This window comes from Struthio camelus, chromosome 4, assembly GCF_040807025.1.
Source record: "Struthio camelus isolate bStrCam1 chromosome 4, bStrCam1.hap1, whole genome shotgun sequence".
NCBI classification, from domain to species: Eukaryota; Metazoa; Chordata; class Aves; order Struthioniformes; family Struthionidae; genus Struthio; species Struthio camelus.
The window spans coordinates 76,614,620-76,632,958 of NC_090945.1; the positions used below are offsets into that span (position 1 = coordinate 76,614,620).

The 18,339-nt window shown below is 38.8% G+C and overlaps 1 protein-coding gene across 3 annotated transcripts in view; it reads right to left on the reverse strand.

Annotated features, from left to right (window-relative positions):
• The window catches only part of RGS12 (regulator of G protein signaling 12), a 92,344-nt gene extending 74,293 nt beyond the window's left edge, over positions 1-18,051 (reverse strand). For all 3 annotated transcript variants that reach the window (XM_068943474.1, XM_068943476.1, XM_068943475.1), the window contains exons 1-2: positions 17,901-18,051; positions 9,847-11,801 (exon numbers count right to left, since the gene is read on the reverse strand). In XM_068943474.1, coding sequence (XP_068799575.1) covers positions 9,847-11,703 — 1,857 coding nt within the window. In that variant the 5' untranslated portion in view covers positions 11,704-11,801; positions 17,901-18,051. The remainder of the gene's footprint in view (positions 1-9,846; positions 11,802-17,900) is intronic.
• Positions 18,052-18,339: the final 288 nt, after the last annotated feature.

An 18,339-nucleotide genomic window follows, 5' to 3' on the forward strand; every position in this document is an offset into this window, starting at 1 on the left:
AACATAAATACAGTCACTGCTATGTAATAACTTTGATAGAAATTGCTTTCTGTTTTTGCTGTGCTATTTAAGTATACTACCATCTCTCCTGATAGTTTAAGATAATCAACGTGAAAAGATCATGCACACGCCAGAATGGTCATATAGGACCACTTGCCACTGGATTATAACATTTCACCAGAAAAACAGTTTGGGGAGTCACATCCAATCCAGCTAAACACAGCATTGCAGGGACACTTGCAATGCAAACTCCCATCACCACCCAGTGACTGGCCATCCGGCTCAAGAGAGTCAATTCCCCGTATAAACGTTACCCTTACTAAAAATGCCAACAAATTGGGTTCTCTGTTCATGAGTGTCTGTGCAACAATTGTCAACTTGAGTACTGATTTTTGATTAATTGTCCCTAAAAAGCACATACCAAAAAGAGGGTGCTTATATTCACAGACCCTATCACAAAAAAGGAACAACATCTTTTAAAAGGTCTCAATTTAGGGAACACAACTGAATTTACTACATTCTTTCTGTGTCACAAAGCTTAATAACACTCACTATTAAACCATCTAATTTGAATTTGCCCAACTTCTATTTCCAGCTATTAAAGCAGAAGGAATTTTAAAAAGCTTCCAGGTTTGACTCTTTGAACTTGTATGGGAAAGTGCATACTAAGCATTGTAGTTCAGAACACAGTTGCAAAGAGATCATGTAATTTGAAACTTCTGTGGATATTCAAAACATGCCAAATTTACTCTCAGATAGAAAATAGCAGAAGGGTAAGTCTTGAGCATTAGTTCATCTTTACAAAAAATTCACCTTAAAACTTCAGGAAAAGTTCCTAATTTAGTTCTTTCTGAAAAGGGATGGGAAACATGGATGTCCTAGTAAATCCCTCTATAGTCAGTGCACAGACTGTCAAATCATACTGAAGGTCTTCCGAGATGACGCAATGAAGAGGTTGATACAAATGTTGTATTGTCTTCAGTATTATCCTCAAGCCCTGCTCTGGGCCATCTGGCTTAATCTTACTCCATGCCACCCTACCTTGCTGTCCACTATCTTCCCTAGGTGCCTATTCTCCTGATTATGGGTCCTGTTAGTTGAGTGGTCCCTCCACTACAGCAATGCAAAGCAGGTAAGACTGCAGGCCATGACCTCCCCTTATCTCTCTTCCCATCAGCAAGCATCACACCTTCCTATACCCAAAAACTGCAGGTGCAGAGCTGCAGAACTTGTAAAGCGAGGATCTAAGGGGCTTGAGCAGAGGATGCATTTAAAAATGGGTACGTTTGGTTATGAGAGTTTGGGAACCCTCATACCCTGAAAGAGGGGAGAGAAAAAAAACCTGGGAGGGCAATGGGAAAAGAAATTGCTGTGGTCCAATTTTCTGGACCATACTAGAAACAGAAGCAGCGAGTCCTGGGGTCGAAGTAAGACATGCTGAGAGAAAGGGTTCCATTTGCCATAGGACAAATAAAATAATCCAGTAGCACCCTTCAGGTCACCCTGCACTGCTGCCATCATCGTGGACTGAAGACACCTCAAAGGTGGGTTAGGTGGGAGAGAGTTACTAAGAAAAAGCCTAGCACCATTCAAACTTTACAGACTACTCTTCCACAAGATTCAATGACACTACAATTCCTCTATAATGATTTTCTTTTTGGCACCAGTGTGACAAAAGATTCAAGTGGTATTACTCACCACTATATGTCAACAGATTTGATCACTTTTAAGAAGGCCTCTTTAATAATCAGAGGAAAATGAGACATTTTACGACCCTCTAAACATTACAATGGCATTTTTAATAGCAGTTAGACCCACAGTGTTATTGAGAACCAGGTCAAATTTCATACAAGATTCCTATACACTTTGCAAAGACATAGAAAAGAAGCTGTCCAGTCACACTAGATACGCAGGTAAATGAAATCTATTACTTGTTTCCCGTACGAAGGACACTAGGCACAGAACAATCTAAGCCTCCGAATTTCAATATTATCCTCATCCCTCTTCACAAAATTTAAATATTGATGGTATTTATGCCATCTGTATTATAAGATCACTTTCTCAAAATAATTAGGTAATTGTTTCTTGTATGAGTTGGAAGCCTATTAGTTGGGTATTACAGAGGAGGAGAAAGACCTGAGTATACCAGGGGAAAACATGAAGGAAATTACCACAAACATACACACATAACCATTGGCTATAAATTCACTAGTACTACTTTGGAACATTACATCACTATGGCCCAATGGTCAGTTACAGTCAAAGCAGCATATGAAGTAAGAATCATCAGAAAAGGAACAGAAAAGAAAGCAAGAAATTAGCTTTACCATGAATCTATGGTCTGCCCACACACTTTCAAAACTGCTTGTAGTTCTGGTCAATCCATCTCAAAAATAATGTAGTAGAACTAAGATTGGAAAAATAACTTGGAAAATAACTTTGAAAATAACTGACTGGCAGTTCAGGCTTTAAACAAAATCAAATGAGTAGGAGAAAATTAATAGGGTTTGAGATTATTCCATATTTCTCATGAAAAATATTAGCAGCTAGGAAATGAAATTATATGTAGAATACAATTATGTACCGTGTTCTTTCAACTCCATTGAATTGTGGAATTTACTGTCATGTGATGCCAAAAGAATAAGCTCAGGAAACAAATTTAGGAACACAGGCTCATTAAGGTTATTAAGCACAATGATACGGATGCAGTCTCCACCTCAGGAAAGTCCCTAAACCACATCTTGCTGAAAATTAAAAGGACATACCACCAAAAGTGCACATTTTCCCCCTCCCACGTTTTTTCTAAGCAGCTGTTCCTGGCCATTGTCCAAAACTGACCTCAATACTGAACATCTCATCTGATGCATATGGCTGTTCTTATTAGGTGATTACAAAATGAATGTTAACCATCAACATCATATGGCTATGAGAGAAATAAATAATATATAAAGAGGTATTATATGAGGCATTCACAACAGAGACAGGAAAACGTATACTACCGTTAGAGAAACCCTTATCAGGAAATCAGCATAAGATTTTAGTCATCCATCTCCAAGAAAGAGGAATTTAAATTAGCGTAGTTTCAGAAAAGGGCTACTAAAATTACCAGGAGAACGAAAACCTTACACTCTGGAAAACAGAGACTAAACTCTTCAGTCAAACAAAATGAAGGCTGGAAGAATATGATTTCCACGTATACACAAAAGGGGAAGTGATGAAAAAGTCACTTAAACTAAAGGAAACACTAGAAGAAGAAGAAAGGGGTAAAAGGTGGCCATGACTACAATTCAAACTGGAAAATAAGCAAAAGTTTTTAACATCATAGTAGTGAAGGACTGAAAAAATGTTCCTGCAGAAGTCTAGGTGCAAACAAATTCTTTTCCCAAGGTGCAGCTGCAAAGTGTATGAAATGGATGACAACATATGATTACCTAAAAGAGCTAGAACTCAATTTGATGATGCACAATATCCTTCTACCTTTGCAGTACTGTCTTTGCAAATTTAATAATGCCTGAACGGCTTTATTTTCGATGGGACAAACCGTCAAGCCTTTCTCTTGAAGCTTCACTTCTCCATGTTTCTATTGAAATACTTCAGATGTCCTTTAGAGATTCTATGATCACTTTTGTTAATTATAGGTCTTTATTCCACAGCCATTCCTTTATGGCTGCATACAGTAGAAACTAAATGTCATGAATCTGGAGCCCTTGTAACAAACAAGATTTTGTATCCTACAGGACAGGACAGGTTTGCTTCCGGGAGTATTTTATAAAGGTAACATAGCATTTTGATAGCACAGAAAGTAATCTTACAATCTCTAATATTAAACTTTCTATGCTTATAACTTAAAATAAAATCATGTTTCATCATTTTCACAAGTCATTCTGTGTTAATTATTTTTCTTCGCACTATTTCTTCTTTGTTTCTCAAGATGCTGCCTTCTCCTCTGCCCTCACAACTCAGAACTAACTCAGAAATTCTCTAGGTTCCTGCTGTCCCTTTATTGTCATGATTTTAAACGGTTAACTGAAGTCCGAATCTACACTTGCTCCACAAAATGTTAAAAGTCAGATGTAAAGAAAATTTTGAAATCTCTAAGCATGTAAACTTGAAATTAGAGAATTTTTCAAAGTCAACGTTGTCCTGAGGACATATATTCTTCAGATTTTGACTAATTTCTTTCTCAGAGTAAAGCATCTAGCATTACCTCTAGCTTTTTATACATTTTTAAAGATCCTAGAAATGTCCATTTTTAAAAATCATTATTTTAGAAGATTACCGTACATATGAAAAAGCTGCACGAAATCACTAAACATTTATTAGCTTTTCATCTTCTCTTAAAATGCATCAGAGAACCTACTTGATATGAATGCTTCTTTGAAGATTAATTCACGTTCCTATCTAGTTTGGTGTTTGGGATTTCAGTTGTGTTCTCTCTAAGGTATATACATACATCTCAAATCACAGCAAAGCCTATAATTCCAGTGGTTGTACTGTGTAAGAACAGCAATCCAGCTGCCATTAATACTACTTTATAAACAGTTGGGATGGAACAATTAAAACTAGTGAGCAAACAGAACTATAAAGGAAAGGGGGAAAAAATGTCATTATACAACAAAAAACAAATACAGGAATCACATAGCTTGGCCAACATTGTCTTTACATCTGAAATACCTGCACCTCAGTTGGTTTACCAACCAGTTATCAACATTAAAAATTGGAATTCTTGTATTTGAAGCAAATGAAAAAATTTCACAAAACACCTATTCAATTCTTAACTTGAGCAAGAGATCTTTTTTTGATAACACCTGCTTTGAAAACAAAGATCAACTCTAAAATAGTTGTATTTAAGCTTCTGACCAAAACAGTAAAAAATCTGCTAATCCAGAAAATATATTATCAAACAAAGATGCTCACTGTATTGCTGACCTGTTTTCACTGTTTTTTGGGGTTTTTTTAAAGTTTTTACAATGTTTTCAGTAGCTTAAGTCATGATGATTACAAAGTTGACAAGTTTTTCAGTTTTTAAAAAATGGCCCTTTGGACAGTATTATTTGTAATAATACTGTCTGGGGGACCAAAGTCCTGAAGAAGCACAAGTCTGAGGACATACACTTAAAACCACTACAAACTGAAGAAGATACATACCTCAGAAAATGTGAGTTTCAGACAGTGACTTATCTATTTGATCTTCCTCTAAGACCTAGAAATAGCAACCATTTACAAATTCATACTCTTCATGAGAAAAGAGTTTCTAAAAATCAATACTCAAAAATTAAAACAGATTTTTAAATTACTTTTTAATGGATTTGTCATATCCATTTGAAACAGACCTAATATACCAATGCAAGTTACGAAGCTCTGCTTGTAAAATCTGCTGTGATCTTAAATGTTACACTTGCTTTTACAACATTAAGATTTTTATTAGGCTTTCTTCTAAAAAAAAAAAAATAAAGTGCGAGGTCAATGCCTAGGCTTCTGTCCTCATGGAGAGGAAATTCAAAATTGAAGCTGACTGTTATGAGGCTTTCCAGTGGAAAAAGGAGTATTTTCCCAGTAAAACTTAATTTAAAACAGTAACAGTTAGACATATTTTTGGCTAGGCCCTAGCTTGAAAACAGAGAGTGAAGGTTGAACAAAATCAAATGTATTAGGTTAATTTAGTCCAGAGGGAAAGGAATGCTTCCCTGTTCAGCAATTCCTCAAATCCCTTGCCAATCCTAATATCCCCTGATGTTTTCAGATTTCTTATGGTGCTTTTCTTTTGCATAACCCAGAATTATGCAAAGGGATACGAGTAGGTAAGTGCCTGAAACTTAGTGGGATGCTGAAGAAAGTGGAAATAACAAGACAACAGCAAAGCAGAGCAATGCAGAAGGAATAACAAGCCAAGCTTGGGAGGACAAAAGAGCAGCAGTTATTACCATGACCAGACCCTCCATTTGCTAGTTTCGTAGAACTCACTAGACCATACACCCCTGCCCAGTACAAACCTTCTAATAACTCAGAAGCTTATCACTACAAGAAATATTCCCTAGTCATTCTGAAGTTTAAAGCCACCTACTACGATCCTTATTTTCAGTGAATCTCAGTAACATCATTAGGACTTCCACTACTGGTTTTAGACTGAGAATCTTCTAGGAGCCCAGAGGAATCAAGGAGAGCCTCCAAAAAAGTCTCATAAGATTCTTCAGCAGAAATCTGTTCACATGAAACTTAAGACACACGGGGAACATTAATTTCAGTGCAGAAAATAATAATTTTAGAGGGGCTTGCGATTAGAGATACCTTCCTATAAATCTCAGTCAGAAAAGGTGGAATGGAACCAAAATTTCTCTGATGAACTCACAGTTCTCCTCTTCCATATGCAATGACCATTTAAAAGTCAAAAATTTCAGATCCACACTGAAAAATGGCAATTGTTAAAGTACATGAGAGTTCAAAAACTTAAGGATAAAATTCTTACAATACCATTGAAAGCAAAACAGAAAAACCCCACACTATTCAGTAACATTTAATCAAATTAAGTGATTTCAACTTTAAAATTCTATATAAGTACAAATTCTTAAAAAGAAAGTGCTTTATACCACTGTAAAGTATATCAGTATAGAAAAACTGAGTGTTTGCCAATTGTCACAAAATTACCCACAATTCTAACTTGTGAGCTGAAAAACTCATACACTAAAGGGAACACAGAGCTCCGAAAAATAGTTTAATTGTCTGCAACTTGAAGTCTGAAACTCCATACATTCCTGTCCAGAAGATGCACTTTCAGAACTGGACCTGGGAAGTATAACTTTAAACAGTTATGATCACTGGGGCGCTCTCACACCTACTCTTGTGTTCTGGACAATTCACAAATGTTTTGTAGGTGCAGCCATAAAAGCAGGAAAGAGTTTATGGGCCATTAGTACTGTTCAGTGCAGCATACACTCCTGTACTACATGCTGTGCTCACCACTGCTTGGCTGCACAACTGTTCTGCTAGATCAGAACGGCATCCAGTTACTTGAGACCCTTCCCCAGTATATACTGAGAGAGCATGTAATGAAGGCTCCAAGGAAGACAGTAAGCAACGTGGATGTGCAGAGTCCATCTCAAAGACCTCCAGCTTTGTAACCTCTTCTCCCTCTAGTGGTTTCTGCACATTCCCACTTGCAGGATATATTACCTTTCAGTACTAATGCAAAAGACAAAAATAAAAACCTCAATTAAAAAGCAATTTAAGGCACTGCTCTGCTGAATTAAGCATTAGACTGAGCCACTAGGTCGTAAAAATATGAATGGAATCCCAGGTGGCCACTTCTGTGACTGGAATGCGTCTGAGCACGCTGTGTAAAAATCAGTCTGAACCACCCGAAAAGGTCACAGTAAGCTGAGGATGTATAATTTTCTTGCATACAGCAGCTAACCCATCCAAATAATGTTTTGGACAAGATAGTCTGAACTCTTTTCTCCACAAAAAGCAAAAAAGAGTCTGAATTTCTGAATATCATTCTATTACGAAAGTGAATTAGCGCTCTACTACACAAGAAAATAGATTTCCCTAGTTCTGCAGTACCTACAGAAGTACAGAGCTATGTTCATCAATAACATAACATCCCATAACTATTTTCATTAAAGATTTAAAATGAGAACATAGTACTACTTCATCTTTATGAATTACTCTGAATCACGATCAGTGCTTGCAACCCATGCTTGTGAATGATTTCAAGACTTTCATGAGCATTATAAATGTATTTTTAGCAAACAAATTTGTTATTAATCAGAGACCAGCAAAATTTATTTTATCAGTAAATAGACTTAAAAGGGAAAAGTAATTGAGGTATTTTGAGTGAGAACATAAGTTGTATATGCTGACCTGAGCGACACAGCAGGTGATAAGTTTTTACTGTTTACTCACGTTTTACGGTAGAAATTTTTCTAAGAAAATGTCATTCATAGACTCTTGACTTGCATGAAATAAATATTTTGAGCATTTTTGAGGTTTAAATCTGAAAAAATCCAATCCGTATTACAATCATGGACAACATTTCAAACACGAACTTGCCACACAGACCCTTGAGGAGTTTCCACAGCGTCAGCTGGTGCAGTAACTGTAGCTGCAGCTCTCCAGTCCCCAAAGAGCACTTTGGGACCAGCACCCATAACGCACCTGCACAAGTACTGCACTTACAGAGGCCTTTCCCTTGGTCTGCCAACATAGCACTTGGCAAGCAGACCATGAGGTATGTAGTCATCGGAGCAGCAAGAAGGACTGGATAGTAGGCGTTTAGGGGTGGGGGCATTGCTTATAAAGTAAATGTTTCTGTTTAGATTATTTCTATTTTTGTTTTTTGAAAAGTGAGAATCATCTTATCCTTAAGACCACTTGACATTCAAGCCATTACTTTGGGTTTGGAAAACACTGCTGCCTGTAGCAATCAGGTTATATTAAAAACACATTAATGTATAACTAGTATATTATATACTAGTTTATTTGTCTTATTATTTCAGCATACAAAGTTCAAAAAATACATATGCGACAGCTGTTGGCTTCACAGTGTAAGAAAAGCATTAAAAATTAATTTCTCTCTTCACGATAAAAACAAAACGTTCTAAAATTCTGCATTCTATCCCAAAAATATCTATATGCCTGAGTGCCACAATGTAAAGATTTTGTCTGTAAGAGTTTCAAATAGCTCACAAATCTCTATTATCACTCCCTTTATACAGTCCACTGTTCCTTCTTTCTCAGTGAGCAGCAGGTAGATATTTTTAATCAGGTGGAAAAAAAAAATTCAAAAACAGATTGGGATAGCATGATGGTAACTTGACTCAATTATATAAGCAATACTTCCTGATGAAAGAACAGGTCTTCTCAAAGACCGATTTGGAGAATAAGATTCCATCTTTCCCTGAAGTCTGGAATGTTTTAAACATACTTCTTCGCGGCTAACTCTTTTAATACAAGATCAACGACTTCCACTTTACTGGAATCCCAGCTACCAACAACAGGCTCCCATGAGATTAGTCCTCTAACAGGAAGAAGTGGACACAGCAAAAGGAATAGGATCTAATTATGTTGGACATCTATTGCACACATTTTTTAAGATCTTCTTGCTTTCATATATAGAAGCCGGACAGTAGATAAAATAAGTCTACCAGATAGCACTCAAAGACAAAGCAATACATTGGGATACAATTCGACATACAGGTTACTGATAATATGCTCGATCTGTGACCTAATAATGGACACCAATAATCATCACTAATGACTATCCTTCGATGTAGTTTTAATATTTCTTTTACTGAGAGATTTGCTGGAGTGAATACTTATGATCATAAAATTATCTATCTGGGTAAAGTTAAAAGTTTATAACATAAGTTTTTGACTAATAATTAGATCATATACCTATAAAAATAGGTATTACTAAAATAACGTTTGCAAGTTAGCTTTCTAAAAGAAAGGAGCCAGATTGAAGATCCAGTCTGTTTTCATTCTTTTGTTGCTGGAGGTCAGAAGGAACTGAGGTTGCTAGAACGTCATCTCTCCTTTTATTGCAATGCCACTACAGCATTTGGAAACAATGAAGAGACAAGAAGAAACGTGAGAAAGCTCTAACAGACAACACCTCCAGCCGAAGTACAATTCCAGAGCTAAACTCGGTTAAACAAGAACATGCAAAACCCCTACAAAGCAGAAAGATCCATATTGTTTTCATCTGAAATTTTGTAGATAATAGTATACACGTTCAAATTTTATTACACATATAACGAGGTTAAAAATATCAGAGGCTATTTGTTGAGGGGGAGGAGGGAGGATTATTTCCTTGTTTTTAAATAACCAGTATCAACATATTCTTACCTTTTTCTCTTCTTTAGACTTCCTAATAATGTGCTGAGGGCCAAACTTGTTTTGCATACAAAACATCTTCTTAGACCACTCATTTTTATGAGATTTTAACTGTGGCTGACCAAAGCTGCCATCGACTCTGTATCTGTCCGCTGGAATCTTACTCATTGGAGGGGGGAGAGTTCCACAGTTAACGCTCGACCAGCCATCTGTAGAATCTGTATAAGACTCCTGGTCGCTAGCATTGCCATGTTGCCATTCCTGTAACACATGCACAGGCAACCATCTCTGATTGCCTATGCCTGCCGCACTTTTCTTAGATGGAGGAACTGAATTTCTGGCGGAAACCAGAGGAACTTCAATACGAGCAGAAGGACTTAGGTGTTTGCTTAAATTTTGGGATTTATCACTCTGAATTACTTCTAAAGGAACGTTTCCTTCTGGTTCATGACAAAAGCCATTCCAATGGGAAACAGACTGATTTTGTCCCCTTCCTACTGGATTTTCCCATATACTGTTAGGAATATGTTTACTTGGATTGCTTCCTAAATCAACCACTAAAACTCTGTTATTTTTTTCCTCCTGATTAAAATTTCCAATTCCACTATCACTGTTACTGCTTGTACTATTATTCTGATGAGCATCTGCATCACCATCAAGAAAAGCTCTCGCACGCATTCCCTCAATCAGTTCCCCCATGTCCCTATACAGGACAGAAATAAACTGAAGAACAGGTAGAGATGATGTTGGAAATTCTAGGCAGCCATTTGTGTCTGGATCTGCCGTACATTCCAGTCCAAAACGTCTTGCTATGCCCTGGTGAATTTTATGATGAAATAATTCAGGATCCACCATAAACACGTGGCAAGATGTCCTCAGAACCCCTTCATCTTCCTGAGCCAAGCTTGCATCGTCATTTGTCTGCATTGTAACCAGTCCAAAGAATCTGCGGTCATCTGGGCAAACAGCACTGAACGCCAGCTTCTCGGCAGGATATTCTGCCACTACACCTGATTTGTCACTGCAGAGTTGGATACAGTCATGCATAATCTTCATCATCACTAACGAATGGATTTTTTGTTCGGCACGCAGACGTCTCATGCATCCACGAATAGCCTGCAAACTCTCATTTTCCAGATTTGAGGTTGTTGAAGGAAGTTCAATTGAGCCTAGGTAACCTACAATCATAGCAACATTTAAAATGCTTGCGTCTAATCCAAAGTCTTCGGCGCTCTCTAGTCCAATTCTAAAAACTGAATCATCATTCAGGACTTTGGATACTTCTTCCTTGGACAGTAGGTTTGGGTTGGTCATACTTTCATTTCCAGTTTCAAATTTAATAGCAGCAGAATCTGAAAACGATCTTTGTTTTGGTGTCGAAGTCTCAGAGTTACCAGCACAAAGAGCAGGATGCTCAAAGATCATGTTGAAAATGCCACCAGACTGCATTTCTTCGACAACTTTCTCTGCTCTGTTTATACCCAGAGCTTTGGAGTCAGGCTTGGGTTTCAGCCAGCCCTTTCCATCATAGAAACCAACTTCTTCATCACTAGAACATGAATCTATATGACTAATCCCTTCAGCAATGACCATGTGCAGCACTCCAGAACATTTTCCTATAAGTTTCACTACATCTTCATGAGAGGCTTTTTTTACATTAATTTCATTAACTGCAAATATTTGATCTCCTGCTTTAAGTCCAACATAATCGGCAGGGCTTCCTTTCATAACACAACTAAGAATACAAGGAGCTTGTCCAGAAAGGGTAAACCCATAGCCAGCTCTTCCTCTAGCGACTTCCACACTTCTTATCCGAGGAGGAGCATGCACGTTAAGTCGACGCTTGACTGTTTCCCCTGGTCTATACATTTTGGGTTTTTCTCCTGGAGCAGGAAAGCTTTTAATTAGTCCAGCTTTTTGTCATGTTTCCCACTATGGAAGTTACGACTCCTTCAACTGATGAAGCTCTAAGGAAAGAAAAAAACAAAGACATTTCAATTTTCAATCATATTTCAAGGTTTTTGTGCCCTTCACTGTTCAGAAATACTGCTACTGAACTCCACCAAAAACTATTATAGAGAAATAACAACACTCAAAACAATTTGAAGAGGGCAGGTATCAGTCTTCATTTTACGTACGATAAAGCAGTAGTAAAGGCAAATAAAGTGTCTGTCTAAAATGACAAAGCAACTCGACGACAAAGCTAAAAACACAATCTAAGTCTTTTGATGTACAGCCCAATGTCTTCATACTGCATCACGTTGCTCCTTTCCCAACTCCATCATTTCACCTACTATTCAGTAGACCTTTGGCTTACTGCACCATTGTGATTCCAACACACCCTGTAGTACTGTGAAAATCCTGGATGAGGTTCACCTGTCCTTTCCCAGGCATCTTAAAGTCAGAGATTAAATTGATCTGACCAGCTACAGCCCACCTCCCTTTCTACTCAGTGTACAGACACACATACCAAAGGTATCCATCTAAAATAAATTAGACAAATTACCCCTGGAGTTGCCTGTTTCTCTCCACTGACTTTTAAAGGCAGCTTAAGATAAGTAACTCAGACTTTGATTTTCACACACGTATATTTCTTTTACATCTGTAACAACACCAAATGCACACTCCAATGAGGTATTTGACAAAGGGAACACAAAATCAGATTTACTCTGTTACAAACATTTAATAAATTTACTCAAAAATAATACATCAGAAAACAAACACTATAAAAATTGCATTTCAGTCAGTCGTTCCAACATCCATGTGTTTTAGATAAAATTTTTTAAAAAAGAACTCCACCGGCTGCCAGTATTAATCCAGTCAGCAGTAGAACCATGACTTTATGATTAGGATGAAGCAGCCTTAAAAAAAGAGCTAGAAATAATAGGTTTCATTTAATTTTGGTGTTGACACTGAAGTCTGGATGTCTTGTCCAAATGAACTCAGGTAAATTCCATCATCTTAGATGGGTTTCCTTCACTAAGCAGGTTAAAATGCCTAAAAATGATTTCACACAAATAACAGAAATCGCAACTTACTCAATTTTTGAAATTATCCACTTGCTGCATGATATGAACTCTTATTCCCACAGATCTGAAGAATGAGCAACTGAATTAACTGGATGACTGCAGCTACATAAAACTGCAATAAACTAAGTCTGAGCAAGTGAGAACTAATTTGAAAATAATTATTTCCCTGAGCTAGACTATAGACTACTCATAACTTGATCACCTTGTAACATAAATAAAGTGTATAATTTACTTCAAAAATGGACAATGTTTTATATAGGTAGATAGATACAAATATATATATTCAACTCTCACAGACAGACACTTTTGCTTATTATATCTAAAATACTAAAATTAGTGGTCTCTGACCCACTGCTTGCTAGGAAAATATTACCCAGAAGTCCTTTTGACGTTGCTCTCCGGTCCAGAATTAAAAAAAAAAAAAAAAAAAGTGCCATAAAGACATGCAGTGTGATGCAGTCCACAGCAAATTATTTGCATTATTTTCTGCCCAGAAAGAATAAAAAGTAAGTGTCAGTGGTTCAAACGTTCCTCAGGAAAAAAAAAATATATATATATATACACACACACACACAGATACTAAATTTAGTATCTAAGTCTTAACTATTAAAGTATATTAGCTCTTTGATTACCAAATTAAAAATACAAGAACTGTGAGAGATTGCATCTCACTTTCTTATGTCTTGGAAACTGGTTCTGCTAAACTGAAAAGCTTCCAGGTCAGTACCCAGCACAGGATATGATTCCATCAGGAACCTTCCAAATCCTAAATAGGATAGGCTTCAAAACACTGCAGAAGACATTCAGTTAGTTTTGTTTTGGGGTTTTAGCATTTATGTTTTTTTGAACAAAGGGATATCAGTTTTCTATATTCTGTATTGAACAGTCACAGCTGCTCCCTGAAGACTAGTTTCTGCAAATTGTTTTAGCACAGCAATTATCTAGCTTCCATAACAATAGTTCCTCCATAGTTTCAGAAAATAACTTAGCTTTGGAAAGTAAAGAAACTTCACACTTAACCTTTGGATGGAAATCGTAATATACAAAATGCTTCCTAAACATGAAGCAAACTCACACACTGCTATAAAAGACCCCAATCAACTTGCTTTCAACCTTGTACCTTAAACAGAGACTCACCTTTTCCCCAAAAGGCTAAACTTAGATGAACTAAGAGATCACTGCACATTCCACTATCGGTAATAGGTCTGGTACTGTCTGAGAGTAATAATTAAATATTAATAAATCTTTCAAGATAAATTTCTTCAACCACAAAAAACAATAAACACCCGACACTAAATAAAAATCTGCTATTCGAGGGCATGAATAAATACACACTTCAATTTGTCCTTCAGGGACTATTTCTATTCTTAATTGTCTTGAAAATACACTAATATGCCTCTTGGGTATTTTCTAGCACTGCACTGCTAAACTGGTCAACTGTACTGCACAATTTCTAGCACCTAGAAGAATAGTACTAGCTTGCAAGAGAAAGGAAACAATTAGAAGAGTGTTAGATTATAAATAACCTGATCAAAAAATATAGTGAAAAGCAGTACTTGCAAAAATTTAAAATTCAGTATTGTAACGTTGAAGGGGCTGACACGAAAAAACAGATTTTCTAACTGTCTTTCTAATCTATAAAAAAACCTAGGAGCTACTCTAAACCTACTTTAAAAAATTGTGAGGAAAACGTAGTTAGGCTGTTCTTACAAAAAAGTAAACCTCATTTAACTCCATTCACAAGTCGATGTCTCATGAAGCATTTATTCCAGATGATAAGCGCTGACAAGGAAACATCATTCCAATCTGTATGGCCATATGTAAAAAACAAAACCAAAAAGTGAGCTGCTTATACTACATTACTTTTCTCTAATAACAAAGTTCCAGAGGTGCGAGCATTTCCAGCTATTAATTTATTTGCATAATTTTGTGTGTGGAAACTTAGAAAGTACTTCAACACTAAAGAGCCTTTTGTTATAATGGATATATACTGAAAAATAAGATTAAAAAAGTATTATATCACTGAAAAAGCCATCACTTCCTGAACTCAGAAGCCTGATATTACTGTGAGCTATTTTTGCCTATCATATTCATGAGATATAACAGCTCACTGAATTTATCTGGGAAACTTCAGGGCAAAGGCTAAATGTAGCTCTTCTGCAAGAACCCTGAGCATTCCAATATGTTTTACTATAACAATGGCACGACAGACTACCTGAAAAAATTACAAAAACAATGTTTCTCATGACCAGACAGATTCCAAGAGAGATTAGTTGAGATACAAACTGTTAACAAAAGAGTCGTAAAAACGTACACCTTACAACCTGACTTCAACTAAATTACCTAATTATTTAAGTTTCTATTTCTTGGTAGACTTGAAATCTGTAGCTATAGAGATACAGCACAAAAATAAGTACAAATTTCCTCTTTAAAAGTAATTATATATCTGATGTTTTACTGTAATAAATTATAAACTGTGTACTGCAAATAATGAAATATATACATTTTAGTCGCGCTGATACAAAGCTTTGCATATGTCCATATGGTTTTTACTAAAAATATGAAGTTGTTAACGAATGACATAACCTGTGACAAATGTCCTGAATAACCAAAGATAAAGTGATTTTAGCTGTTGGTTTTCCGTAAATTAAATGCTGAATCATACCAAGCCTACCAATTATACACTACTGTAATTACTTCTAATAATTCTGGCACTGAATTTTATTGTTTCGATAACATAACTACATTCAGTCATATATAGTATGTCAGAAAATGGTTGCACCATGATACCAGACACAGCCAGGCTTACTTTGATTTTCTGGTATCACTAAGTAGGAAAAAATGAGTCTCAAAGAGGAAAAGACTGTAGAGTATCAATAAACGTGAAACTCATAAGTATTTGTCAGGAGGATATATGCATTTTAAAGAGGAAACAGGCCTATAGCAGCAGAATAGTTTGTAATACATAGCACCTAAATTTTAAGCAAATTATATTATTTAGTGACATTTCAATATACTTATTAGAACACTAAAAATGTAAAATTACTACTACGATTTGAGAAAGGTTTAGAAAATTTGTACCAACACAGCTTAGTAATATGAGGCAGAACAAATACAGTTTAATAACAATAAGCACAGTGCATTTCAGACAGAAACACCATCATACACAATTAAAAGAGTTGTTCAAGAATGTGAAACAGCATAATTCACCCATATACATCAGCTTTGTCACAAAATAGCAAATGAAAAGAAATGTTTGGGTTTTCTGTCAGCACACGTTGTGGTCTACCATTTCAATCAATTTTTTTTTTTTTTTGAGGGATAAGACACCACACATACTAGTTACAGTTGAGCTGTACTTTATCCCACAAGCATTGTATTCCTTTATGTGTTGGGGTTTTGTTTTGTTTTGTTTTGTTTTAACATATCCATGCTAGCTTTTCATGTCATTTTTCAAACCCTTTACTACAGAGAAATACTACTTGCTTATTTATCTTCAGGGGAGACAGGTGGCTTGTTTCCTGCTTCTACTCTTCTTAACCCATAGCAACAAAAAGAGCAAACAGAAACAAGAGATATATTCATAAGTTAGACTAAAGCCTAACAGTTACAGAGAGCAGTCAGGGAGCATGTGAAAATTAAGAGACTACAGTACTGACCACCAGTTCGTTTTGAAAAGCCTTTGGAAATAAGCTGATCCTTGGCACAACGGCATCCATGCTAATATGCCTTTTTTTTTTTTTTTTGAAAAGCAGAGGACTAGTTGATTTCATTGTGTTTTTCAATAGGGAGACTCTAAGAGGTAACTCGTGGGAAAAAACACCCAGAGGGGAGAGACTGCCTGTTTAGCCTTGGTCACCTGCACCTTTACTTCAAGCTGCAAGAGTCTTCAGCATAGGACCAACTCATCAATGCAAATGATGCCACTACAAAGCTCAAATGAAGGTAAAAGATTTGGTTTCTGCTCCCTGTTAAAAAGTGGTACACGTTTATAGGCAAGCTGCACAAGAAGTATAACAGCGCAAACTGTAGAAGACAGACTACCAGTTGTTTAAGAACTTGGGTGGGACAATACTTTAATAAAAACGTTTATCAGCATCTCACGATTGGCACAACATAATGCCATTATTTTCCCTGTATAAGCAGGAACTGCTTTGCCAGAAAACAACTAGCAGTACCTAGCTTGATGAAAACTACAGACTTCAATTAGTAACAGCAGACTAAAAAAAGTATCTATTAATAAAAACCTCTCCTCGAACTGAAGCCGAAGTACAAAACGCAAAAAAAAAAAAAAAACCCAACCCCACGAGCAGAACATTTGCCGTTTTGTTTGACAACGGTCACGCGACTAAGGACAAAGTTTTCTAAAGCCGCTGTGCAAACAGACAGTCGGGAAAACGCCCCGGGTGGCTGGGGCTCGCGGCGCTCCCGCCTAACGGCGGCGGTGAGGACGGCGGGCGGCTCTCACGCCCGCCGCAAACAGCTCCCGAAACTCACGCTCCGGCTCCTTCGGCCGCACAAAGCGACCCAGGGCAGCCCGCCCGCCCCCCTCTCTTCCCCCCGGCGGCAGCAGCAGCAGCAGCATCCCTCGGGCGTTGCCGCCTCGGGCAACGGTCCGCGCGCGCGGCGGCGGCGGCGCCGCTCCTCAACCGCCCCGCGCCGCAGCCGCTTCCCGGGAGGGTGGAGCTGCTGGGAGGGAAGAAGCGGCACCTGAGCCAGCGGGGACCGTTTGAAAAATCAAGCGGCAAAAAAGAGCCGGGAGGCCAACGGGCAACCCCCTCGCCCCCACCCCCCGCGCTGCGGAGGGTCGCCGGCAGCGCCGGAGCCAGCGGGGCGCGCAGAGGGGCGGCGCGGCCGCGGCCCTCCCCCTCGCCGGGCTCCCTTCCCCCACTCGGCTCCCCTCACAACGCCCATCTGCCGCCCCCTCCTCCCACCACACCCCGAGCGGGGTCCCGGGCCAGCTGCGAGGGGGAGGGGAAAGCGAGGTGGCGGCGGGGGGGGGGGGGCGGGAGCTCCCCCCCTCGCAGACCCACTCACCTCCGTCCCCCAGGACTCCGGCTACTCTACTGAGGCACCAGCTCCCCCGGTCACCGAGGAGACGGGCGCCGGGCTCCGCCGCGCAGCGCTTCGGCCACTGGCTGCGAGGAGCTGTCAGTCACCGCACTCACCCGGCAGGGGTGGCGGTCGGGTTCCCGGACAGAGAAAGGGGAGAGACAATGCCGAGCGCCAAGGAACTACAGCTCCCAGCGTGCCTCGCGAGCGGCCGGCTCCCTGAGGCCGCGGGGAGCGGGCCGCGCGGGGCATGCTGGGAGCTGTAGTTCTTTTTTTCCACCCCAGGAGCCTCGCACGGGCGCGGTGGGCAGCGGGCGCCCCGCCCCCTCGCCGCCCGCGGGGAAGGGGAGCGCGCAGGCGCGGGCTGGCGGCGCCCGTTCGAACGGGCGTTGGTTGGCGTTGGGCGGCGCGAGGCTGAGGCGGG